At 68.7% G+C, this 24,066-nt stretch overlaps 2 protein-coding genes and 1 non-coding gene across 5 annotated transcripts; 2 read left to right on the forward strand and 1 right to left on the reverse strand.

Annotated features, from left to right (window-relative positions):
• The first annotated feature begins 224 nt into the window (after positions 1 to 224).
• Positions 225 to 5,624, forward strand: CNN2 (calponin 2). The gene is made up of 7 exons (XM_054805930.1): positions 225 to 350; positions 3,530 to 3,651; positions 4,035 to 4,101; positions 4,211 to 4,348; positions 4,537 to 4,653; positions 4,973 to 5,119; positions 5,197 to 5,624. Exons 1-7 carry the CDS (start codon positions 288 to 290, stop codon positions 5,461 to 5,463), a joined length of 921 nt encoding a protein of 306 aa, XP_054661905.1. The 5' UTR covers positions 225 to 287; the 3' UTR covers positions 5,464 to 5,624.
• Positions 5,625 to 7,671: 2,047 nt separating this feature from the next.
• On the forward strand, positions 7,672 to 23,076 carry ABCA7 (ATP binding cassette subfamily A member 7). 3 transcript variants are annotated; one of them, XM_054805923.1, is made up of 51 exons: positions 7,672 to 7,752; positions 9,467 to 9,571; positions 9,673 to 9,766; positions 9,996 to 10,137; positions 10,213 to 10,340; positions 10,421 to 10,542; positions 10,613 to 10,807; positions 10,934 to 11,023; positions 11,122 to 11,359; positions 11,468 to 11,607; positions 11,676 to 11,792; positions 11,922 to 12,101; positions 12,175 to 12,383; positions 12,481 to 12,657; positions 12,775 to 12,997; positions 13,101 to 13,322; positions 13,451 to 13,655; positions 13,727 to 13,843; positions 13,998 to 14,169; positions 14,352 to 14,483; positions 14,570 to 14,709; positions 14,792 to 14,929; positions 15,075 to 15,286; positions 15,425 to 15,497; positions 15,772 to 15,974; positions 16,135 to 16,183; positions 16,416 to 16,478; positions 16,876 to 16,893; positions 17,067 to 17,221; positions 17,303 to 17,427; positions 17,498 to 17,596; positions 17,833 to 18,028; positions 18,150 to 18,244; positions 18,488 to 18,520; positions 18,761 to 18,866; positions 18,968 to 19,042; positions 19,254 to 19,423; positions 19,493 to 19,670; positions 19,768 to 19,883; positions 20,088 to 20,232; positions 20,320 to 20,443; positions 20,547 to 20,676; positions 20,769 to 20,889; positions 21,018 to 21,080; positions 21,158 to 21,264; positions 21,483 to 21,624; positions 21,695 to 21,829; positions 21,912 to 22,015; positions 22,108 to 22,200; positions 22,308 to 22,545; positions 22,624 to 23,076. In XM_054805923.1, exons 2-51 carry the CDS (start codon positions 9,506 to 9,508, stop codon positions 22,771 to 22,773), a joined length of 6,765 nt encoding a protein of 2,254 aa, XP_054661898.1. In that variant the 5' UTR covers positions 7,672 to 7,752; positions 9,467 to 9,505; the 3' UTR covers positions 22,774 to 23,076. The 3 variants fall into 3 exon arrangements, with proteins under 3 accessions (XP_054661898.1, XP_054661897.1, XP_054661899.1); XM_054805922.1 differs by lacking the exon at positions 7,672 to 7,752 and adding an exon at positions 8,595 to 8,637; XM_054805924.1 differs by lacking the exon at positions 7,672 to 7,752 and adding an exon at positions 8,595 to 8,637 and having other exon boundaries at positions 20,133 to 20,232.
• A 621-nt stretch (positions 23,077 to 23,697) lies between these two features.
• LOC129197480 (U6 spliceosomal RNA) lies at positions 23,698 to 23,804 on the reverse strand. The gene has a single exon (XR_008574328.1). It is a non-coding gene; the product is annotated as a U6 spliceosomal RNA (small nuclear RNA).
• Between the last annotated feature and the right edge of the window lie 262 nt (positions 23,805 to 24,066).

Genomic DNA, 24,066 nt, shown 5'->3' on the forward strand with positions numbered 1-24,066 from the left:
TGTGCCCGCGTGCCAGGCTGTGCCCACGCGTGCCCGGGACGGCTCCGGCTCCAGCCCCGGCCCCCGCGGGCTCCCGGTTCTCCCGGTTCCCCCCGGTTCCTCCCGGTTCCCCCCGGGTGCCGGTGTCGGGGTGCAAGACCCCCCACCCCCTCCGCGATCCGGCCGCTCCTGCCCTTATTTGGGCATTTCGGCCCCGTCCAATCAGCGCGGGGGGGCTGGGCCCGCCCCCGCCCCGCTCCGCTCCCCGCTCCGGTACCGGCCCCGCGCCCCGCGCTCCGCGTCCCGCCATGAGCAGCTCCCAGTTCAACAAGGGCCCGTCCTACGGCCTCTCCGCCGAGGTTAAGAACCGGGTGAGCCGCTGCAGGGGACGGGGGGTCCGGGGCTACCGGGCGGGGGCGAGTCGGGGGACGGGGGGTACCGGGGCCACCGGGCGCTGCGGCTCCCGGTGCTCCTGGGGGCCCTGGAGAGCCGGGCTTCCGGTGCCGCTGGTGGGTCCCGGTTGCGTCCTGGGGTCCTGGAGAGCCGCGGGGTGCCGGTGTGCCCCGGGCATCTGGAGTCGGAGGGGGCCCGGTGCTACCGGGGGCGGAGAGCGGGGAGGTCCCGAGAGGACGGGGAGCTGGAGGTCCTGGTGCGCTGGGGGCTCTGAGGGACGAGGGGTGCTGGGGCTGGGCTCCCGGTCCTGGGGTGCCCTGGCCCTGCCTGCGGGGTCCCGGGGAGGTGTCTCCAGGGGACCGGGACTGGGAGGGGTCCCAGGGACCGGCTGCCTCACCCACCCCCGTCCAGGCCCGTGCAGTGGCTGCTGTCACCCCCCACTCCCAGCAAACCCTGGGGTACCATTCCTGTCCGCACCCAGGGCTGGGGGCGATGGCCCTGGCCCCCCATGGCTCCAACACCTTTTGCCACTGCTCCCCGCAGCTTCTCTGCTTCTGCTTCCCCGCAGCTCTGTGTCCCCTGGCAGGATGCTCAGACCCAGCCAGTGTCCCCACAGCCCTCAGTGGGGACGGGGCTGGTGGCCCTGGCAGGGTGCGGGCAGAAGCAGCCCCCAACCCACACCTGCCCCTCAGAGCCTGGGACCCCCCCGGCTGGGTGCACCCGGGGCACCCTCGGCCACCCAGGCCTCGCACGCCTGAGCCGCTCTCCCGCAGAGCTGCCACCAAGGCGCCACGGGGGGCCAGAAGGGGAAAGGGGAACCAGTGCCTCCAGCCAGGTTGTTTACACCCTGAGGAAGAGCCAAGGCGCCGCAGGGTGCAGGCAGCTGCCCTCCCTGCCAGCGCCCTCCCTGCCAGCACCCTCCTGCCCAGGCAGGTGAAATCTCCCCTCGACCAAAACGCTGAGGAGGGGGCTGGGGTGCTGGCGAGCAGCGCTGGATGCCTGGGTGCACCCCATGGCTCCAGGTGCCGCCATCCCTGCCTTCGCCGTGCTCCTTGCAGGGGGCTCTGCCGCTGCGGCGGGGGGCTCTGGCACCGCGGGCACAGGGGTGCTGCTGGGCTGAGGGGAGCGGGGGGATGCAGCAGCCCCTTCCCTTGGCCGTGCTCCCTGCGAAGCCCGGGGCTGCGGTTGGGGCTGGGTTCTGGGGACTGCTGCCACTCCGGGCAGTGGCACAGGCAGCAGCCGCGGTGCTGGGCTGTGCCTCGCCCCGGGCGAGCAGAGGTTGAGCTGTGGTCACCCCCGGCCCCGGGGCAGTCGGCCAGTGGCCCCACATGGTTGCGCCCTGCCCAGGGACGTGGGAGCTGCCCAGACAGGGCTGGGACAGGCGGGAGAAGGGGCCCTGGGTGTTGCTTGCGCTGGTGCCGGGGCTTGGCCACGCGTGGCTGTGGGCATGTGGCGACCGTGGCTGGGGCGGGCTCTCCTTGCCCAGCCTCGCAGGGGATTTGCATTGCATCACCGAGCGAAGACGGGCCCCTGCTTGCATCTGGGCTGGGCTGCACCAGCGCTGAGCGGGTGGACGCGCGCTGGAGCCTCGTCGCTGCGTGCTCTCGAGCGCTTCAGCTTGATTCAGCAAGACTTAAGCCAGTTTAACTGCCCCAGTGTGTCTACTGGAGGCTGACATCACCGACTGGGAACCAGTTAAACCCGTGGCACCCTCTGCAGCCCTTGCAGACTGGGCTGTGGTGGGATCTGCTCTGGGGCTGGTCCCCTCTGCCCCCTCCTGTGCCCTGAGAAAGCCCCACGCTGGCTGTGGGGTGGAAGCAGGAACTGGCACTGGCTGCCCACGCACCAGAAAATCAGCTGGTAGGACAGGGGGATTCCCCGGCCAGGATGTGCGTGGTGTCGTGAGCGTGACTCGACTCGGCCGGACTGTCCCTGCATCCCATGCCAGTCGAGCTTCCCTTTTGGAGCCGGGGCTGTGGGGCCGCAGGTCAGCGCAGCCCATGGGCACAGCTGGTGTCTCCCCACCGGGCAGCGGGGCTGGACTGTGCCCATCCGGGGGTCTCCCCGTGGCCGGGATCCCTGGGGACTCACAGCCCCGGTGCATGCCAGGACCAGGAGAGGACGGGATGGGCGAGAGGTCGGTGGCCGCTGGCTGAGCACAGGAGGGGCTGGGCTAGGGCAACGATGGCACTGGGGGCTCCCAGGCTCTTCCCACGCAGCCCCCTCCTTCCTGCCGGGGTGCCTTTTCCTTCCCTCATGGGCCAGGGCCGAGGCGATGATGCTGCCGGCCTGGGCAGCTGGTCTCCATTTGGGAGGAGGCATCCGCATTCCTGGCATAGCCGCGGTGACCAAGGAATCTGCGGTGACCGAGGAATCTGCAGCGGTGCTTTCGGCCCTGCTGGAGGGGAGAGCATTGTGCAGCCGGGGACCCCTGGGGCTTGGAGCCAGGTTCCTGCGGGAACGGGACAGATTTCCCCATGAAAGAGGGAGGAATGGGCCCTCGTGGAGGGGATTCTCCTGGCCCCCGCAGGCAGTTCCTCCTCATCCTCCTGGAAAGGTTCAGAAGCTGCGGTGTGTGAGGGGCATCGTGCTCTGCAGGCTTGCGCCGGATCCGGCCATGCCAATGCCGGTATCTGATGGCAGCATCGTGCCTCTGCTCCCGTCCCCATTCCCATGCACAGGGCACAGGCAGGGGAGCGGGCAGGGGCACAGGCAGGGGCAGATTGTACGTATAGACGGGCTAAAACCAGCCAACGGACAGGGATACAGGAGGCTGGAGGTGGCGGGGGATGTCCTCCCCTGCGATGGGGTCACACTGTGGCTTTACTCCCGGCCGTGGCTCTTGCCACCTGCCACCGCCGAGGGGGTTCCGGTGCACGTGGCTGAACAAACATCCCACTGTGCCCACCTGGCCCCCCAGCTCTCTGGGGCTGGGGGCAGCCGGGCGGTGGGGTGCGCTCCACCGCCCTGCAGAGGCTGGGGACCAGCCTGGCACTGCCAGCGTCCCCAAGGCTGCCCGGGGCTGGTGCTCAGGACAGGGCTGCTGTCCCCAGACCTTGCTGCGAGCCTATGCCTGGTGGGGGGAGCCATCCCCTGCTGGGGTTTGGGGTGCGTGCCGGAGCCATGCCTGAGCTGCCCCCTCCCTGTCCCCTCCCAGCTTGCCCAGAAGTACGACCCGCAGAAGGAGGCCGAGCTGCGGACATGGATCGAGAGCGTCACGGGGCAGCAGATCGGGCCCGATTTCCAGAAGGGGCTGAAGGATGGGGTGATCCTCTGCGAGTGAGTCCTGCGGTGCTTGCCCGGTGATGCCCCTCGGCCCCCGCTCTGTTCGGATGGGGATGCAGGAGACCTGCCCTCCGGGGAACCCCTGCCAGCCCTTGGGGTGGGAAGGGCGGGATGGATCTGGCCATGCCCGCGCCTGTGGGATCCACCAGCTGATGGTAGCCAGGTGTTTTCTCTGCAGTGCTGCTTGGCCGGAGTCACCCCCAAAGTGCCCATGTCTGGGGGGAGCCCTGGGGACCAGCAGGGACCTGGCGGGGGGGGAATCACCTCACACTTGTGGGGGAGACCTGGGCTGGACCTTCCCAAAAGGGGCCCGTGCCCCGCTGCCGCCCCAGGGTCTCTGCCCAGCCGCAGCTCCCGCTCCCCCTGCCTCCCTCCAGGCTCATGAACAGGCTGCAGCCCAACTCGGTGAGGAAGATCAACCGCTCGGCTCAGAACTGGCACCAGGTAGGCGCAGGCAGCCCTGCCTGTGACCCGGCCGCCGCAGAGCCCCGGCTCCATCCCGGCCCTTTCGCTGCTGCCCACTGGGGTCTCACCCCTCTCCCCCTGCCCCCAGCTCGAGAACCTCTCCAACTTCATCAAGGCCATGGCCAGCTACGGCATGAACCCCGTGGACCTCTTTGAAGCCAATGACCTCTTTGAGAGTGGGAACATGACACAGGTGCAGGTGTCGCTGCTGGCGCTGGCGGGCATGGTGAGCACCTGGGGACAAGCACTGGGAGATGCTGTGGCTGCTTGGGAGGGGGCACAGCCCCATGGGGGACCGGCTGGGCAGACCCCCGGCTTGGGGTGGTGCCTGTGGGCCCCCGCGGCTCCCTGCTGCCGAGGGAGAGAGTGGGAGGTCTGGGACCCCCGTCCTTCCTCACCGCCCTTCCCCGGCAGGCCAAGACGAAGGGGATGCAGAGCGGCGTGGACATCGGTGTGAAGTACTCGGAGAAGCAGCAGAGGAACTTTGACGAGGCTAAGATGAAGGCTGGGCAGTGCGTGATCGGGCTGCAGGTGAGCTGGCCCCGTGCGTGCTCCCGAGGGCTGGGGTGCCGGGTGAGGGGGCCCCAGTTTTATCAAACCCTCAGCACCCACCGTCACGGCTCCAAGCACAGCTGGGGGGGACCCAAGGCTCAAGATGCCCCAGTGTCCTCGGGATGTGGGACCATCTCGGCCCCGTGTCTGGCACTCGATGGCCGGGAGCCTGGAGAGGCTGCGCCTGTGCTGGGTCAGGGAGTGCTGGCTGTGCCTCCCGGGCTGGGGCGGGGGGGGCGGGGAGGGAGAAGGGGCACACATGGGACAGCACTCGGTCCTCACCGGACCCCCTTGTCAGATGGGCACGAACAAGTGCGCCAGCCAGTCCGGCATGACGGCCTATGGCACCAGGAGACACCTCTACGACCCCAAGAACCAGATCCTGCCGCCCATGGACCACTCCACCATCAGCCTCCAGATGGGCACCAACAAGTGTGCCAGCCAGGTGAGTCACCGCAGCCGTGGTAGGGAGAGACGGTGGGGGGGACCCTATCCGAGCCCTGCTCCGTCCTGTCCTTCCAGGTGGGCATGACGGCTCCGGGCACCAGGAGACACATCTACGACGCCAAGATGGGGACGGAGAAGTGCGACAACTCCTCCATGTCGCTGCAGATGGGCTCCAACCAGGGCGCCAACCAGAGCGGCCAGGTCTTCGGCTTGGGCCGCCAGATCTACGACCCCAAGTACTGCCCGCAGGGCAGCCAGGGCGAGGTGGCCAACACCGCCTGCGACCAGAGCGGGGACCCCCCCATGTACCAGTACTACCGCGAGGAGGAGGAGAGCTACTGAGCGGGACGTTGCCCAGCCCCATCTCACACCATCTCGTGTACAGACCCCACTGCCAGCAACATTCCAGCCTCTACTTTCATCATTCCCTCTTTTTAAACTCTCTTTTTTTATTTTGAAATGAATCTATTTTTCTGAACAAGGAAATAAAGAACCCATTTCTAGAGAAGAGACCAGCCGGTTCCCACAGCCCGCGGGCGTCCCCAGGCCCCAGCGCAGCCCTGGCCTTTGCAGTGGGAAGGTGGCTGATGCTCCAGCGCCGAGGAGCGGACGGTGTCTCCTCTCACGCAGCCGAGAAGACGTGTTCACGCCGCGCCGCCCCTGCGACGCTCTGCCGCGGCAGCACCCGGATCCCTCGGCAAGGGGGGGGAGGGGGGGCAGCCACCCGTGCTGCCCCCGGTGTCGCTTCTCTGTCCCTGTGCTGGTGGCAGGACCTGGCTCAGCCCCACGGAGGAGAGGGGCTCGGGTCGGCGGGATGCGGTGGGAGCGTGGCCGGGAGAGACGCCGCAGGGAGCTGCAGGGCCTTGGCCCAGGGAGGGGGACTGTGCGAGTGTGTGTGAGCATGTATGTGCCTGCGTTTCTCGCCAGCAGTCTTGCACTCTTGTGCAATCTCTCAAAGTGAAGCTGGAAATGCCTTTTTTGCAGAACTTGTAGGGACCAAATTTCCGCGGCCGCGGTCACAGCCGCAGCGCTGGGTTGGGAGCCGGCACGCCCGGCTGCAGCTCCGAAAGCTGCAGTAACCCGATCGCCTGGCAGGCTGGAGCCAAGGCTGACTCCGACGGCCACATCCTGCACCGCAGGGCGATGCCCGAGCACAGGCAGCTGCCGGGGCAGCGTGCGGGGCCGCGGGTGCTGGGGCATGGCGCAGCCCCTCGCTGTGCCTGTCCGCTGCTTTGCCTCATGTGGGGCTTTTAATGCAGATGCTCTTATATTTGAAGCCTTTTTTTTTTAAAAAAAAAAAAAAGCAACCTTCTTACTTAAGCAGGAGATGGTTTCTGGTGCGGGCTCCTTGTGTCAGCACTCAGGCCTAGTCCCCCCATGCCTGGGTGGGTTGGGAGCTGCCACAGACCTGGGCAAGACCCCAGAGCGCTGGGGCCGGGGGGTGGGAGGCTGCGCTCCATGGGGCCGAGCCACCACATGTCCCTGCGGAGCCGGGGGGGCTGAGTGGGAGCTGGGGACTGGCTGTGGGTTAATGGTGCCACCATGTGCTGGTCCTGAGCGTGGGCAATAAAAAGCTTCCCGAAGGACATGCTGTGCCGTGCCATCCCACGCCGGGGTGCGAAGCAGAGCCGGGCGCTGTGGCTACACGCAGGGCAGCTGGATCCTGCCGGTGCCGGTGGCTCCCGGGGCTCAGCACTGCCCTGAGCGCGGCCGAGGGACCTGCAGGACCCAAACCTGGTCGTGTCCCAGCAGTGGCCCTGGGCTCCTGGCCGGGCAGGGATCCACCTTTTGGGGTGAAACGCCGCGTTTCGGAGAGCTGTGCTCCCACCACTCAGGCCGCAGCGGCCAAGCCGGGCGTTACCCCCTGCTGCAACAAGAGCAGCTCAGCTTCGGTCCCGGGGGGGCCCTGCCTGCGCCGCCTCCCGCAGCATCGACCTGCCGAGGTTCACCGGTGCCAGCGCGGTGCTGCCGGCTGCGCTGCCCGCCATGGCGTGACTCAGCAGTCTCTGCCCTCGGGACCTTCCCCGGGGCCATCGCTGCCACCCAGCACCCCAACGCCACCCCGGTCCCCCCCGCCTTGAGGCTGCCGCAGCCCCCGGGGGGGGCGGGGGGGGGGGGCGCTCGGGAACTGGTGGGGAAGGGTCGGTCCCTCGGGAGCCCGGCGGGGGGAGGCACAGGGTGGGAGCTCTCCCTGCCCCCCGTGGGCGACCACGGGCAGCGGGTGGGCCTGTCCCGTGTGTGTGTGTGTCCCCCGCGGGGTCTCAGCCCACCCCAGGCCGGGCTGCAGCGCCCGTGGCGGGGGGGTGTGTGCCTGGTGGGGCTCCCAAGGGCGGGGTGGGGCGCGGCGTGGGTGGGACACGGGCGTGGCAGGAGGGCGTGGCAGTGCCGCGGCAGGGGAAGGGCAAGGGCAGAGGCGGGGGACGGGACGGGGACGGGTTCCTGCCCCTCGCACGCCGTAACAACCCCCCCCCCGCCGCCGCACGGGCCCCTTTAAGATCCTCTCCCCGTGACGTCACGCCCGCGGCTCCTTTGTAGCGCGGGGAGGGCGGGGCCTGCGCGCGAGCTCGGCGGAGCCGCCCGGCAGAGCTCGCGGGGGCTCTTAAAGGGGCCGCGCGGTGGCGGCGTGAGCAGGTAACGGGGGTCCCGGGCCGGGGGCTGCGGCTGGCGGGGGGTTGCTGTGCCGCCGGCTGCTAACCTTGGCCGGGCTTCGGCTCCGCGGCGTCCCCCCGGGGCTGTCAGCATCTCCCCTCCCCCCCCCGGACTGCCCGTGTCCCGTTTCCCCCACACACACACACCCAGCCGTCCCCACACCCCCCCGGTCCGTCCGCCTCCCCGTGGCTCCGCATCCCGCCTAGCGCGGGGCTCGGTGCGGCGGGATCGGGGGGTGCCGGGGTCGGGAGCCGCCGTGCTCCCGGCTGCAGCGACGGGGCGTGTTTGTCCTCCGTGGGGTGAGTGAGCACATTCCCACGCGAGTCCCCTTCTGGAGGATCCCGGTGTTTTGTGTTTGTTTTGTCCCAAAAAGAGCCGCTGCCCCCGGCAGGGCTGAGGCTCCTCCCGGCCCCGCAGCATCCCCCGGTCCCGGCACCAGCCGCCTCTGCCCCCAGCTCGGCCGGTGTCACCCCCACCCTGGCAGCCGCCTCCCAGGGCCGGGGCGCTCATGGGTCCCCCCCTCGCTCCCGCTGCTGCGGGGGTGGGTGGCACAGCTCTCCCCGAGCCCCGGTGCCCCCTCGGAGGAATCCTCCCCCAGGACCCCGCTCCGGTGCCACTCGTGTCCGGCCCCGCAGGACGATTAGCCGGATTTCCCAGCCGGGATCCTAATCCCGCTGGCTTGTGCCCGCTTATCCCCGCTGCGCCCGGGGACCCGGCTTAGCCCCGAGCACGGGCAGAGCCGGCAGCGGGCAGGACCTCCTGCCTGCCCTCCTCCTGCCTGCCCTCCTCCTGCCTGCCCTGCTCCTGCCCGAGCCCCGGCCGGGGGTGGCGGAGACGCAAGGTCGCGGGAGGCGAGACGGCGGGCGGGTGAGTCCGCGGCTCCGGGGCCCCCGGGGCGGTGAACGGGCAGCGGGGGGCAGCTCCGGAGCTGGGCTTTCCCGGGGCGTGGGTGTTCGCCGGGCGGGAAGCTGCGAGTTCGGTCGTGCCGCCTCTACCTGCCAGGGCTCGGCGCGAAGCCGGCCCGAGCGGGAAGGGGAGGCTGCCGCTCTGCTGCCCGGTGCTGGGGGCTGCCGACCCGCCGGCCCCGGTCGGGAGGTGGGTGAAGTCCCAGGAGTTGGCTGGGCACGGCGCGGGGGGGTCGCTGGGTCGGGGCTGGGGAAGGGACGGGGCTGGAGCCGCTGGGGCCTCAGCACGGCTGGGGGGGGCACCCGTGGGACCTGGGTGTCTGAGCTCACGCCCCGAGCCGGTGGCATCGAGGTGCTTTCCCCTCCCAGAGTGGTGTCGTGGGTGCTGAGGGTCTCACCAGAAACACCCGACCTCACTGCTGGCCCGGCCACATCCCTCACACGGGGAAACTGAGTCACGGCAGGTCCCAGGCCTCCCCGGGGCTCAGAGCTGCTCCTGTAGCTGGGGCTGCTGGGGTGCCCGGCTGCTCCTAAGGCCATGCTGACCTGGAGGGACTTGCAGAGCTTGCGCCCTATTTTGCTGCTTTTGCTTTAGAAAATAATGAGATTTGAGGGCTTTGCTCCGGAAAGGAGCTTTGCTGCAGGAATGTTGGGCCAACTCCTGCTGCCCCCCGGGAGCTCAGCCGTGCCCAGCGCTTTGCCCGGCGTGCGAGAAGGCCTGAGCCAGAGGGAAGCAAGAGCCCCGACCATTGCCCTCAGCCTGGCGCTGACCCCCCCGCTCTCACCTGCAGCCAGAGCCGAGCGGGGTGCAGGGCCCACACCCCCCCGCCATGGCCGTGGGCACCCAGCTGGGGCTGCTGCTCTGGAAAAACTTTACCTACCGCCGGCGGCAGCGGGTGAGCGATGGGAGGGTGTCCAGAACTGCTGGCTCCTTGCATGGGGTCAGGCAGAGCACTGGGTGCTGATGGGAACACCCCAACCACGGGTCTCCCCCCAGATCCAGCTGGCCATCGAGCTCCTGTGGCCCCTCTTCCTCTTCTTCATCTTGATCTCGGTGCGGCAATCCCACCCACCCTTCAAGCAGCATGAGTGTGAGTGTCCTGTGCCCTCTGGGGCACCCCCCCCCGTGCCTGCCGGGGACCCCTCTTGTGTGGGAGCCCTGCGGGGCCCCGGCATGACCCTGGGTGGCACTGGGGAAGAGAAACCTGGGAGGCGGACATGAGCCGGGGGCTTGCTGGCATGTCCCCGCTCAGGGGTGTGTGGAGCCCCGGGGGGGGTCCCGTGCTGCCCCCCCCCAGACCCGTCTTTCCTTCTCCGCAGGCCACTTCCCCAACAAGGCCCTGCCCTCGGCCGGGACCCTGCCCTGGCTCCAGGGCATCGTCTGCAACATGAACAACCCCTGCTTTCGGCACCCCACGCCGGGAGAGGCCCCCGGCGTGGTGGGAAACTTCGACGGCTCCATGTGAGCGGCGGGGGGCTGCAGGGCAGAGCCGGGCAGTGGGGCCGGGGTCTCACCACCCACCCCGCGTCCCCGCAGCCTCTCCCGCTTGCTGGCCGAAGCCCGGCAGGTCCTGCTCCGCGCCGACGGGCAGCGGCTCCTCCGCAGCTTCGCCCGGCTCCTGCCTGTCCTGCGCCAGCTCCGGGGGAGCGAGGCTCAGGAGAGGGGTGAGCACCGGGCACAGGGGGTGCCGGGGGAGCGAGACCCCCCCGGTTGACCCCTGTTCCAACCCCCCCTCCCCCCCCAGCCCTGCCGGTGAGGGGCTACCTGAGGGAGGACGAGACCTTCTCGCGGTTCCTGCGGACCAACACGTCTCTGCCGCCGGCGCTGGTGGACGAGCTGATGGGGGCTCGGCTCAGCCCCCGCATCGTGAGTGTCGGCGCGGCTGCCGGTGCCCGGGGCGCCGGGGGCTGCGGCGTGACCGGCCCTTTCCCGGCAGCTCTCCCTGGCGGGCACCCGCCTCCCGCTGAAGGCCGTGGTCTGCAACGCCTCGGAGCTGGGGGGCTTCCTGGCGGGGGGTGACGCCGCCTCCACCCAGCGCCTGCAGCGAGGGCTCTGCGCCCTGCCCGGCCCCCAGCTCCGCGCCATGGAGGGCTCCTTCCTCTCCCAGCTCGATGTCCCCCGGCTCCTGGCGGTGAGCCCCCGGCCCGGCCAAGCGCTGGGTCGCGCTGGGTGCTGGAAGGCGCCGGGGCAGAGACCCCCCTGGTCCCCCCCCCCCCCGAGGGGCTGTGACCCCCTTCCCGTGCCCCCCCCCTTGTAGGAACAGCTGAGCTCAGAGGCGGGTGGCATCACCGGCACCGTGGAAGCCTTGGGCACCTTCCTGCGGGATGCAGCATCCCTGATGGAGGAGGTAGCACCCCACGCAAGCGCCCCCCCACCCTCGCTCCCCGCGGGGCCCCCGGGTGTCCCTGTCCCCCGCAGCTCCGCTCCCCATCCCTCTCTCCGCAGGTCTCCTCCATGACCAGCCTTGCCGAGCTGCGGCGGGAGCTCCGGGCGCTGACCGCCCCCAACACCAACGCCTCCGTCTCGGGCGCCTCCGCGGCAATGTCACGCATTGCCTGCGGGCACCCCGAGGGCGGGGGGCTCAGGGTCCCCTCCCTCAACTGGTACGAGGACAACGATGTCAAAGCCTTCCTGGACCGCAACAGCTCGGAGCAGAGAGCCACGGCCACGGGCAGCGCCGGCAGTGAGCGGGCTGGGCTGCGTGGGGGAACGCGGGCGGGGGCTCGCTGGACACGGCCCCCCCAGGCGGCGGGGGGGCCGGTGGTGAGGGCTCGGCTCTGCCTCCGCCCAGGTCCCTTCTGCCAAGAGCTGGTCCGCAGCCTGGAGTCCAGCGCCCTTTCGCAGATCTTCTGGCGGGGCATCAAGCCCCTCTTCACCGGCAAGATCCTGTACGCGCCGCCCGGCCCCGGCCCCGACAGCATCATGGCCGAGGTGAGTGGGGGGCTGCGGGGGGTTGGGGGGTCTCACACTGGCCCTGCCTCACCCCCCGCCTCCCACAGGTGAACCGGACCTTCCGGGAGCTGGCGGTGCTGGGGGAGGTGGGGGGTGCCTGGCAGGACCTGGGACCCCGCATCTACACCTTCTTCAACGGCAGCCTGGAGATGCAGGTCCTCCGGGTGCGTGAGCCCCATCCGGGAGCGTGGTGGGGTGCGGGATGGGGGTGCATCCTGCCGGGAGCAGGCTGGGCTGCAGCCGGGAGCGAGGTGGGCTGCTGCATCACCCCACCGTACCCTGGTGCTTCGCAGGACCTGCTGCTGGCCCCAGGGACAGCCCAGCTCCTGGACGGGTTCCTCAACGGCACCTCCTGGAAGCTGCCGGCGCTGGCCGGGTTCCTGGCGGGGCCAGCGGTGGGGTCAGGGCTCACCTGGCACCAGGTGTACGTCGATGTTGACACTGTCATGAGCACGCTGTCGCAGTTCATGGAGGTGGGTGCTGGCCCAGCTGCCTGGGTGGGCTGGCTCCCCCAGCTCCGCTGAGCCCTGCCTGCCTTGCCTGCAGTGTGTCCGCCTGGACAAGATCGAGGCAGTGGCCACCGAGGAGCAGCTGGTGGCCCGGGCCCTGGAGCTGCTGGAGGAACAGCAGTTCTGGGCAGCCGTGGTATTCCAGCCCCCCATCAACGCCATGGCCCCCACGCTGCCCCCCCACGTCCGCTACAAGATCCGCATGGACATCGACGACGTCACGAGGACCAACAAGATCAAGGACAGGTCTGGGGACACCCATCCCTTTGGTCTCCATGGCCCCTGAGCATCCTGCGACCGCAGCAGGGGGGTCCCCCCTCCCAGCGCCATGCTCTGCCCCCAGGTTTTGGGACCCAGGCCCCGCAGCCGACCCCTTCAGCGACCTGCGCTACGTGTGGGGAGGGTTTATCTACGTGCAGGACCTGGTGGAGCAGGCGGTGGTGCGGGTGCAGACTGGGGCTGCCCCACGGACGGGGGTCTACATCCAGCAAATGCCCTACCCCTGCTACGTGGATGATGTGTGAGTGGGCAGCAGGGGGTGGCCCTGGCTCCCCAGGACCCTCGAGTGACCCCCTGCCGAGCAGTGGCCTCGGGGGTGCCAGGCTGGAGGTGGAAGGGCTGGTGCCATCTCCCCCAGGTTCCTGAGGGTGCTGAACCGCTCACTGCCCCTCTTCATGACGCTGGCCTGGATCTACTCAGTGGCCATGATCATCAAGGGGGTGGTGCACGAGAAGGAGACGCGTCTCAAGGAGACCATGAAGACCATGGGGCTGAGCAGCGGGATCCTCTGGCTCAGCTGGTTCCTCAGCAGCTTCATCCCCTTCCTCCTCAGCTCTGCCCTCCTTGTCCTCATCCTCAAGGCAGGTTGCGGGGCACAGGAGAGAGCATGGGTGACATGGGGAGCATCGGGGCTGGGAGCCGGCATGGGAGGCTCTGCAGGCTCCAACCTACCTTGATCCGCAGCTGGGAAACATCCTGCCCTACAGCAACCCATCTGTCATCTTCCTCTTCCTCGCCACCTTCTCAGTGGCCACCATCAGCCAGTGCTTCCTCATCAGCACCTTCTTCCCCCGCGCTAACCTTGCCTCGGCTTGCGGCGGCATCATCTACTTCTCACTCTACCTGCCCTATGTGCTGTGCGTCGCCTGGCGCGACCACATCACCTTCCCACTCCGTGTCCTCGTGGTGAGCGGCTCTGGCTGCCCCCTCCCTGATGCCCCTCAGGCGCCCTGAGCATGTCGGTGGGGGGCTTTGGGGCTGAACCCCCCCAAGGCTGGTCCTTCTCCCCACGCTGCTGTTCTTGCCACTGCCAGAGCCTGCTGTCACCAGTGGCCTTCGGCTTCGGCTGCGAGTACTTCTCCCTCTACGAGGAGCAGGGGGTGGGCATCCAGTGGCACAACCTGAGCACCAGCCCCGTGCCAGGAGACCCCTACAACTTTGCCATGGCCATGGGGCTGCTGCTGCTGGATGCTGGCCTCTACGGCCTGGCCACCTGGTACCTTGAGGGCGTCTTCCCAGGTGAGCACGGCCCCCCCCACCCCCAGCAGCCCCCCCTGGCCCCAGCTTCGCTCAGCCCCCATCTCCCACAGGTCAGTACGGGATCCCCAAGCCCTGGAATTTCCCCTTCCTGAAGAGCTACTGGCTTGGAGAGCAGTCTTCAGCTGGGCACCCCCCATACCCCACTAGCCCCCTCACTGCACCCCAAGGTGAGCCCCTGCCCACCCTGGAGCCACGTGGCTGAGGGGTGGCAGCCATGGAGCTGAGCTTGGGCCCTCCCGCCTGGGCTTTGCCCCTCAGCGAGGTGCTCTGCCTGCCATGGTGGGGGTCCTGCCCAGGACATGACCCTCTGGTGGCTTCCAGTGCTGGTGGAGGAGCCCCCTGCCCAGCTCCAGCCCGGTGTCTCCATCCGCAACCTGGTGAAGATTTACCGCAGCAGCAGCCATGTGGCTGTCAACGGGCTGAGCCTGGATTTCTACGAGGGGCAGATCACCTCCTTCCTGGGCCACAACGGGGCCGGCAAGACCACCACCATGTGAGCTGGGGGGCCGTGGTGGGGATGGGAGCTGAGCCTGGCTCTTTCCTGGTGCTGCCACATTCCTGTCCCGTCTGCCCTGACCTGGCTCTGAGCACCCTGCATAGGATGGGGCACCCTGGCCCCGAGCCCCACTGGTCCTGCTCTCCACGACTCCCTTTTCCCACTGGTCCCACCTCCAGGTCCATCCTGACTGGTCTCCTGCCCCCCACCTCTGGCACCGCCTATATTCTGGGCTGGGACATCCGCTCCGATATCGACAGCATCCGCAAAACCATGGGGATGTGTCCCCAGCACAACGTGCTCTTCGACATGTAGGCAGGGGCAGGGTGGGCGGGGGGAGCAGTGCGGGGGGGGCTGGTGCGGGCAGGGCTGTCCACCTCACCCCTGCCTGTCCCAGCCTGACGGTGGAGGAGCACGTCTGGTTCTACGGACGGCTGAAGGGGCTGTCGGAGGAGCGGGTGAAGGCAGAGATGGAGCAGCTGATCCAGGACACGGGGCTGCCCCACAAGCGCCGGGAGCAGACCAGGAACCTCTCGGGTGCGTGCGGGGACCAGGACTGGCACCAGAGTGGGGGTCCATGGCCCTGCCCCGCCCCAATGCTGTCCATGCTGCCCCATAGGCGGGATGCAGCGGAAGCTCTCCGTGGCCATCGCCTTTGTGGGTGGCTCCCAGGTGGTCATCCTGGACGAGCCCACGGCCGGCGTCGACCCCTACTCCCGCCGCAGCATTTGGGAGCTGCTGCTCAAGTACCGCAAAGGTCAGGGCTGGGGGGACCCCCCTTCTGCCCCCCAGCTGTGGAGAACCCACAGCAGGGCCCGTGGGGCAAGCAGGGAGACATGCTGGTGGGGAGATGCCCACAAAGGGGAGTCAGCGAGGGGGTCCAGCCCGCTGCTTGCCCCCAGGCCGCACCATCATCTTGTCCACCCACTACATGGACGAGGCGGAGCTGCTGGGGGACCGTACTGCCATCATCTCGCAGGGCCGGCTCTGCTGCTGTGGGTCCCCGCTCTTCCTCAAGGCCAGGCTGGGCACCGGCTACCACCTCACCCTGGTGAAGCGGGAGCAGGTCGGGACAGGCAGCAGCACCATCCCTGTCCCTGGCACCACCAAAAAGGTGGGTCCCTTGGCCCCACTGAGCATCAACCGAAAGGGTGGCTGGTGCCTCCATGCTGGGTATGGGAGGGTGCTGAGCCCCAGGCTCGGGGTTGGCTCCTGCTGCGGGGTGCCAGGCTCTGGCCGCCCTTTCCTGCAGGACAGCAGTGACTCGGAGTACAGCAGTGACACGGGCCTGGGCAGCGAGCGGGGCAGCGAGGCCAGCACCGTGGGTGAGGATCCCGTCCCTCCCCGCGCCCTCAGCACAGCATCACCTCCCGGGTGCTCCCCACGTATCCCCCACTGGCCGAGGGGCTTGTGGGCGCATTCAGCCCCACGCTTTGCCCTGCTGCCGGGTCCTGGCCCCCCTGCATTGGTGGGGCAGAAGGGGCTCCCTGCCCTCCCGTCCTCTTCAAACCCCCTGGGGACCCTCAGACCAGGGTGTGGGGCACATGCCAGCTATGGCCAGCTCCCGCCCCAGGTTTCCAGCCCTCCCCATCCCCCCAGATGTGGCTCAGCTGTCGGTGCTGATCCAGAAGCTGGTCCCTGGCTCCCGGCTGATGGAGGACATTGGGCACGAGGTGGTCTTCGTCCTGCCCTACAGCGGGGCCAAGGACGGGGCCTTTGCGGACCTCTTCCGTGAGCTGGATGCCCGCCTGGGGGAACTGGGCATCTCCAGCTACGGCATCTCCGACACCACCCTGGAAGAGGTACCCAGAGGAGCCGCGGCCAGGGGGGCTGCCAGTGGTTCCTGGGGTGCCCACCCTCCCTGGAGCTCTGCCGGGGAGTGCCCGTGACCTGGGGGATTTGCCTCACTGGGGCTGTGGGTGCTGGTGGCCATGTTTAACACCAGCCCCATCTTGCCCTCAGATCTTTCTGAAGGTGGCCCAGGATGCAGGGGTGGATGCTGACACAGCAGGTAAAGCCCCTCGGTGCTGGCTGGAGCTGAGCTTCAGGGTGCTGGGGTGCAGGAGGGGCGGGGGGAGATGCTCAGCAGCACAGAGCAGAGGGGTGCAGGTGTCCCCAGCACCCTGTGTGGCCCTCGCCCTTCCTAGGGCTGGATTCCCCACTGGGAGCACCCATGGGTGCAGGGAGGTGTCACAGGCTGGGGCCTCTGTCCAACCGTGGCACTCTCACCCCTGTTTTGTCAGGCACCGGGAGAGGTGCAGCCCCTGGTGAGGGGGGGAACACGGAAGCAGCTGATGGGGAGCTGGGTAAGGAGGGGGGAGCTGGGACCCGGGACCCCTGAGCTGCTCAGCCCCTGCCACTGGGTGCCCCCCACCTCCACCCTCTGGGCTGGGGCCATGGCATGTGTCCAGCCGGGCACGCATCCATCCAAGCAGGCATCCCTGCGGGCACGCATCCCTGCGAGCAGGCAGCAGGCAGGGCGAGGAGTGGGGACACTGGTGGGTTTGGGGGAGCCCGGCTCTGTGCAGGAGTTGGGGTGGGGACACATCCAGGCTCCTGCTCCAGAGCTGGCGTTGGGGCAGCCATGGGAGTCTGGGGGGCTGCGATAGTCTGGGGAGCCGGCTCTGCCCTGGGTCGGTGTTAACTCCGGATGGGCAGGCGCCGGCGTGGCTGTAACCCCTCTTTCCTCTCCTTTACGCTGAGCCCAAGGAGCCCGGCGAGGTAGGAGCTGGGGACTGGGGGGGCTCCTGTTGCATCCCTGCATGTAGCACCCCCATTCCTCCTGGGGCGGGGGGACACCCCTGCCAGCCCCCCGTCCCCCCGTTGCACCGCCTGGCATGAGCCCCTGCCCCTCGCTGCCGGGGCCGCAGCCAGACCCGGCTCTGCCCTCGCAGTGGAGGAGCCCCAGGAGACGGACCTGCTGCGTGGGGCGGCCGGGCAGGCCAGCCGCAGGGTGAGGGGCTGGGCGCTCACCCGCCAGCAGCTCCGTGCCCTCTTCATCAAGAGGATGCTCCACGCCCGACGCAGCACGCGCGGCTTCTTCGCACAGGTACGGCCAGGGCCGGGGCCATGGTGGGGAGGGGATGGGGCAGGAGGGTGCGGAGCTGGCGCTGATCCCCAGCCCTGGCAGATCGTCCTGCCTGCCGTCTTCGTCTGCATCGCGCTGCTCTTCAGCCTCATCGTGCCGCCCTTCGGGAAGTACCCGCCGCTGCGCCTCCAGCCCTGGATGTACGGGCAGCAGTTCACCTTCTTCAGGTGTGTCACCATGTCCCCTCGTGTCCCCTGTCCCCCACTGCCGCCAGCTCACTCCTGCATCTCCCGGCAGCAACGATGCCCCGGGGGACCCCGACACAGCTCGGCTCCTGGCCGCGCTCCTGGCCGAGCCCGGATTCGGCACCAAGTGCATGAAGGATGTTGGGGAGCTGTGAGTGCCTGCGCCCCGGGGGGCTGGGAGGGGGCAGCTGGGGCTTGGCCCCCCCTCGGTGCCCACCATTCCCCAGGAGCACCCTGCCAGCTGGTGCGATGCCGTGGGACCCCCCCAAGCATCCCCGCAGCGGGGGGGGGCGATGGCAGCTGCAGGTGGGGACAGGTCCCGATGCCTCTGGCTCACACCAGGCTGGTAACGGGGGTCTCTCTCCCCTCGCGGTGCTGGGTGCCCAGGACGGGGCCGTGCCCACCGGCTTCCCACCCTGACGGCTTCTCGGCCCCCCCAACTCCCCCGGCCCTGCTGGAAGCGCTGCGGCGTGGGAACTGGACCCTGACCGAGCCATCCCCATCCTGCCGGTGCAGTGGGCCAGGGGCTCACAGGATGCTGCCCGACTGCCCCGAGGGGGCTGGGGGGCTCCCACCACCCCAGGTAACACCCAGCCCGCAGCAGGGCCGGCCCCGGGGCACCAGCGCTGCCGGGTGTGGGTGCAGGCGATGCTCCAGAGGCCAGCAGGGCCGTGTGTCCATCCAGCCCGTCTGCCGTCCCCCAGGTGCAAAGGGGGACGGGCGACGTCCTGCAGAACCTGACGGGCAGGAACATTTCCGACTACCTGGTGAAGAGCTACCCCCAGATCATCCGCCGGGGGTGAGTGCTGGGGCTGGGTTCACTGCAGGGACACTGCAGGGACACTGCGGGGCAGGGCTTTGGGACAAGCTGCCACCTTGCTGGAAGCAGGAATGACACTGGGGACCAAACCCAGCTGGGGCTGGAGGCAGCGAGGGCACCGCAGGGTAAGGGGGAAGTGCTGGGGGGCTCATGGCCGGGCGGGCAGGCGCTGCTGTAATGTCTCCTTGGGGGTATTTCTCCCCCTTACCCCATTTCTTTCAGGCTGAGGAACAAGAAGTGGGTGAACGAGCAGAGGTGAGCCTGGGGAGGGGCTGGGGTCTTGCACCGATGGGGTGTGGGGGGCAGGAGCTCCCCTGCGGGGTCAGGCAGAGCCTGAGCAATCCGTGGGCAGAGTCCTCATCTGGGCAACCTCAGCCTGTCACCGCATGCCCCTCACTGTGGCGTCTGGGCGAGTGGGGTGCCCAGGGCTGGGTGGAGGGGCCGGGAGGGTTTCCGTGGGATGGCAGGTTTGGAAGTGTCCATCTCTCCCTGCAGGTACGGCGGCTTTTCTCTGGGCGCCGGCAGCTCCCAGGCCCTGCCGTCAGCAGCGGAGGTGGACGAGGTGGTACTGGAGCTCCAGGCACTGTTCAACATCACCCCGGTACGGCCGGGGGCTCCACCCCCCCCAGCTCGTCTCCGGCATCCCAGCGCTGGGAGGGCTCTGGCCCCAGCCTGCTCCTCACTCCGTGTTCCTGTGCCCAGGGCAGCCCCTCGGACCGGCTCCTGGGCAACCTCAGCCGCTTCATTGAGGGCTTGGACGCTCGCAGGAACATCAAGGTGCGCCTGGCCCCCGGGCTGGGGGTCCTGCAGGGGTGAGAGCTGGGAGGCAGTGGGGGACGTGGCACCCGGGTACCCATGCGGGGCTGGAGCAGCCCGAGAAGGACAGAGCCCAGCTGGGGCTGGAGGGGAGAGGGGTGCTGCAGGCACAGTCGGCAGCAGTGCTGGGGTGGGAGGGGGCTCTGAGCCGCTGGGCTCCCCTGGGCCACAGGTCTGGTTCAACAACAAGGGCTGGCACGCCATGGTCTCCTTCGTCAACGTGGCCAGCAACGGGCTGCTGCGCGCCCGGCTGCCTGCCGGGACCGACCCTGCGGTCTATGGCATCACGGCCACCAACCATCCCCTCAACCTCACCAAGGAGCAGCTCTCGGAGGCCGCCCTGTGAGTGCTGGGGACGGGGGGCCCATGGGGCCCATCCCCATCCCTGGCTGAGCCCTCCCCTCCACACAGGATGGCCACCTCGGTTGACGTGCTGGTCTCCATCTGTGTGATCTTCGCCATGTCCTTCGTCCCGGCCAGCTTCGTGCTCTTCCTCATTGAGGAGCGGGTCAGCAAGGCCAAGCACCTGCAGTTCGTCAGCGGGATGAAGCCCGTCACTTACTGGCTGGGCAACTTCACCTGGGACATGGTGCGGGACAGGGATGGGGACAGGGATGGGATACAGCTCCTGGGGGCCAGGTGCCATTCATGACACGCCCCCCCCCCCGGCTTCTCCGTGCCTGCAGTGCAACTACCTGGTCCCTGCGCTGCTGGTCATCCTCATCTTCCTCTGCTTCCAGCAGAAGTCCTACGTGTCCTCCACCAACCTGCCCTCCCTGGTCCTGCTGCTGCTGCTCTACGGGTGAAGGGCTGGTGGAGCCCAGCCGGGGTTCAGCCCCCCCTGGGGCTGCACCCTGGGAAAGGGGGGGGATGGGGGGCTCTGAGCGGGGCTGGGGGCAGCCCTGGCTTGGGGGGTCGTGGTGATGGGGGCGGGTGCTGGCTCACCCTGCAGTGGCCCCTGATGGGAGGTGCACCCGGGCCAGCCCCTGCCTCTCTGCCTCTCCAGCTGGTCCATCACCCCTCTGATGTACCCGGCCTCCTTCCTCTTCAGCATCCCCAGCACTGCCTACGTGGCCCTGACGTGCATCAACCTCTTCATCGGCATCAACGGCAGCGTGGCCACCTTCGTGCTGGAGCTCTTTGTGGACCAGGTGAGCCCCTGGGCTGCCCCAGACCCCTGTCCCATCCCTGCGGGGCTGGCGCCAGCTCCTCCACCCCTCTCCTTGCCGCCCCGGCAGAACCTCAATGACATCAACCGTGTCCTGAAGAAAGTTTTTCTCGTCTTCCCCCACTTCTGCCTGGGCCGAGGCCTCATCGACATGGTGAAGAACCAGGCGATGGCTGATGCCTTCGAGAGGTTTGGTGAGTCCCGGGGTGTCAGGGCTGCTCCCCCTCCCCAAAGCCTGGCCAATGTGGGGGCCTCCCCAGCATCCCCCCCCTTCCTACCCCCTCTTGCTGCTCGCAGGGGACAAGCGCTTCGTGTCTCCCCTGTCCTGGGATGTGGCAGGGAAGAACATGTTCGCCATGGCTGTTGAGGGTGTCATCTTCTTCCTCTTCACCCTCCTGCTGCAATACCGCTTCTTCCTGCGGCTTGGGTGAGGACCGGCCGTGGGGCAGCTGTGGGGCAGCCATGGGGCAGCTGTGGGATGGGTAGTCCTGGAAGTGCCCCTGCTGGTGTTGCCCCCAGGCCGCGGGCTCTGCAGCTGCCCTCGCTGGGGGAGGAGGACCGGGACGTGGCCAGGGAGCGGGCGAGGGTGGGCAGCACCCCCCCGCACAGCCACCTCCTGCTGCTGAAGGACCTGACCAAGGTGCGTGCCGTGGGGCTGGACCCTGCCCTGTCCCTCGCTGCAGGGCTCCAGCCTCTCCCATAGCCCCCGGTCCCACTGGTGGGTGATGGGTGGGGAGCACCCAGCGCCGCCTCGGCTCTGCCATGCAGGTGTACCGGCGCAGGAAGGCTCCGGCGGTGGACCGGCTGTGCGTGGCCATCCCCCCTGGGGAGGTGAGTGCCGGACAGACGGACGGACAGTGCCATGGGCAGGGCCGGGGCTGCCAGTAACCCCGGTCTGTGCCCCGCAGTGCTTCGGCCTCCTGGGGGTGAACGGCGCGGGGAAGACTTCCACCTTCAAGATGCTGACAGGGGACACGGAGGTGACGCTGGGGGAGGCCTGGCTGAAAGGGCACAGGTGGGCGAGACAGAGGGACCCCGCAGCCAACTCGCTGCTCCCCCCTCCTTGTCCCCACGGCTCACGTGCCGTCATCCCCGTCCCCACCACGTGCTCCTTCTTGCCCTCATCCCTGCAGTGTGCTCGTCCCTGTTCCTGCAGTGTGCTCAGCCTTGTCCCTGTCCCTGGAGCCTGTCCCTGTCCCCACCGCATGCTGAGCCGTGTCCCCATCCCCACAGCGTGCTCACCGACCTGCAGTCCGTCCACCAGCACATGGGTTACTGCCCCCAGTTTGACGCCATCACGGACCTGCTGACGGGGCGGGAGCACCTGGAGTTTTACAGCCGCTTGCGCGGCATCCCGGAGGAGGAGGCCCCCAGGGTAGGGCCCGCACCCCGGTCCCCCCCAACCCAGGGGAGCCCCATCCTCATCCCCTCTGTATCTCTCGCAGGTGGCTCAGTGGGGCATCGCCAAGCTGGGTCTGGGGCTGCACGCAGACCAGCCCGCGGGCAAGTACAGCGGGGGCAACAAGCGCAAGCTCTCCACGGCCATAGCACTCCTTGGCTCCCCCCCCGTCATCTTCCTGGTGAGTGGGGGCAGTGGGGGGGGGGTCCCACAGCAGCACCTGGCCCCTGCCTGGGCTGACACTGCGGCTGGTGCTGTTGCAGGATGAGCCCACGACAGGGATGGACCCACGAGCCCGGCGGTTCCTGTGGGACTGCATCCTCAGTGTCATCCGGGAGGGCAGGTCCGTGGTGCTCACGTCCCACAGGTGAGCCCCCCATCCCAGAGTCTGCAGCACCCCCAGAGGGGAGCACCCTTCTGCCCCTGTCCCATCTGGGGCCTCACGTCTCCCCCCGGCAGCATGGAGGAGTGCGAGGCGCTGTGCACCAGGATGGCCATCATGGTCAATGGCCGATTCCGCTGCCTGGGCAGCGTCCAGCACCTCAAGAACAGGTAACAGGGCCGGGGGCTTGGGGAGGGCTCCGGCAGCGAGGGGCAGCCGCCCTGCGGGAATGGGGATGTGGCTGGTCCCTGCAGCGATGCCCCCCTCTCCCGCACAGGTTTGGGGACGGCTACACGGTGGTGGTGCGGGTGGGTGGCCCTGGGCCAGCGCCGGTGGAGAGCCTGATGCAGCACTGCTTCCCCGGCATCGTGCTGAAGGAGCGGCACAGGGGGCTGCTGCAGTACCAGTTGCCCTCCCGCGCCGGCTCCCTGGCCAGCGTCTTCAGCGTTCTGGCAGCCCACCGTGGCCCCTGCCACATTGAGGACTACTCCGTGTCCCAGACCACCCTCGACCAGGTGACAGGGGATGCAGGGCACAAGGGTGCGGGTGCTGGAGTCCTGCCGGCGCTGCCCCTCACCCTGTCCTCCCTGCAGGTCTTTGTGCACTTTGCCAGAGAGCAGAGCGACGAGGACCCTGTGGGGGCTGCAGCCCCAGGGCAGGATGCGGCCCCAGAGGCACCCAGCCCCGGGAAGAGGCTGACGCCATTTCTGGAGGACAATAGCTACCAGGAGAGCACTGTCTGAGTGGGGTCACGGTGCCCCACGGACCCCCTTCCCAGCTGTCGCTGCAGCGTGACCGGAGGTCCTGGGGCTTCTGGCCGCCCCGGACCCCCAGAGCTGCATCGGGGCCTGGCCACATCCCTCCTGGGACAGTCCGGGCACTGGGGAGGGTCAGAGCACCAGGGCAGGGCTGGCTCCAGCTCCCCCCCGGTGGGGTTGTACCCTCTGGGGGGTTGAGCTGGATGGCAGGGTCTGTCCTGGGCCCGGGTGCTGGCCCTGGGACGCCGACTGCTCGCTGCCAGAGTCTGCTGTAAAAGAGCAATTAAATAAAGACCCGCGGTACCACCCTGGTATCGCTGGATCGCCCTTGCATGCTGCAGTCCCACCGGGGGCACATGGGGACACAGGGTGGGGGGCAGTGGGTGGGGGCAGCCCTCGTGCCAGAGGCATGGAGCAGTCAGCACGTCCCCCTGCCCTGCTGCCGCCTTGCAGCCCCTTCCCCATGACTTGAGTGGCCGAAGGTCAGCCAGGGTTTTCCTCACCCAGGATGGTCCCTGGGCAGGGGTCCCTGCCCGCCACCCCCCGGGGCTCCTTCCTCTCTGCCCCCTCCCTCTCCAAGGTGCCCCAGTGCGGGGCGGGGAGTCTCATCTCAGCCAGGTACCCCCAGGGACCTGCACCGCACCAGGACCCGAGCAGGGCTGGGCTGAGCACCCAGGCCGGGTGGCGCGAGGGTTTTGGGGTGCCCATCTCCCCCTGCACCCCTGGGACCCCTCTCCTATGGCGGGATGGGGCTGGGGGGGCTGCCCTAAGTGGGTGGGGGGTCTGGCACCCCCCCGCCTGCACGGCCGTGTCTGGGGGCACCCCGGGCTCGGAGTGGGGATCCCTAAAGGCAACCCTAGGGCCAGGGGCTGCTATCGTCCCAAAATTATTGGGCCGGGTGGCCCGAAAAAAAATATGGAACGCTTCACGAATTTGCGTGTCATCCTTGCGCAGGGGCCATGCTAATCTTCTCTGTATCGTTCCAATTTTAGTATATGTGCTGCCGAAGCGAGCACGATGTGGGCTGTGCCCGCGACAGTATTTGAACCTCCCTCAATCAGTAATTTTGGCGTCATGGCGAGTGCCTCCGTCAGACTCCTACGTTTTTCCTCACAGAGCGACTACCCCAAACTGTAATCATTCTTTCCGTACTGAAATCCTCCTTTTTGTCAGAAATTTGGGCTTTTTCACAGCTGAGCTGCCGTGCGGCGCGGCCGGCTGCGCGTGGTGCATGGCGGGAGTGCGCCTACTTTGCATCGCGGGGCGGGGCGGAGCCGG

Source organism: Grus americana, chromosome 28 (assembly GCF_028858705.1).
Source record: "Grus americana isolate bGruAme1 chromosome 28, bGruAme1.mat, whole genome shotgun sequence".
Classification (NCBI taxonomy): domain Eukaryota; kingdom Metazoa; phylum Chordata; class Aves; order Gruiformes; family Gruidae; genus Grus; species Grus americana.

Bases quoted from the DNA above. Each gene is read 5' to 3' on its own strand.
- CNN2 (XM_054805930.1), top strand. From the start codon at position 288: ATGAGCAGCTCCCAGTTCAACAAGGGCCCGTCCTACGGCCTCTCCGCC. The intron at 351-3,529 runs GTGAGCCGCTGC...GTCCCCTCCCAG, and splicing joins CCGCCGAGGTTAAGAACCGG to CTTGCCCAGAAGTACGACCC. The intron at 5,120-5,196 runs GTGAGTCACCGC...CTGTCCTTCCAG, and splicing joins CCAACAAGTGTGCCAGCCAG to GTGGGCATGACGGCTCCGGG.
- ABCA7 (XM_054805923.1), top strand. From the start codon at position 9,506: ATGGCCGTGGGCACCCAGCTGGGGCTGCTGCTCTGGAAAAACTTTACC. The intron at 12,658-12,774 runs GTGAGTGGGCAG...CATCTCCCCCAG, and splicing joins CCCTGCTACGTGGATGATGT to GTTCCTGAGGGTGCTGAACC. The intron at 17,428-17,497 runs GTGTGTCACCAT...ATCTCCCGGCAG, and splicing joins CAGCAGTTCACCTTCTTCAG to CAACGATGCCCCGGGGGACC.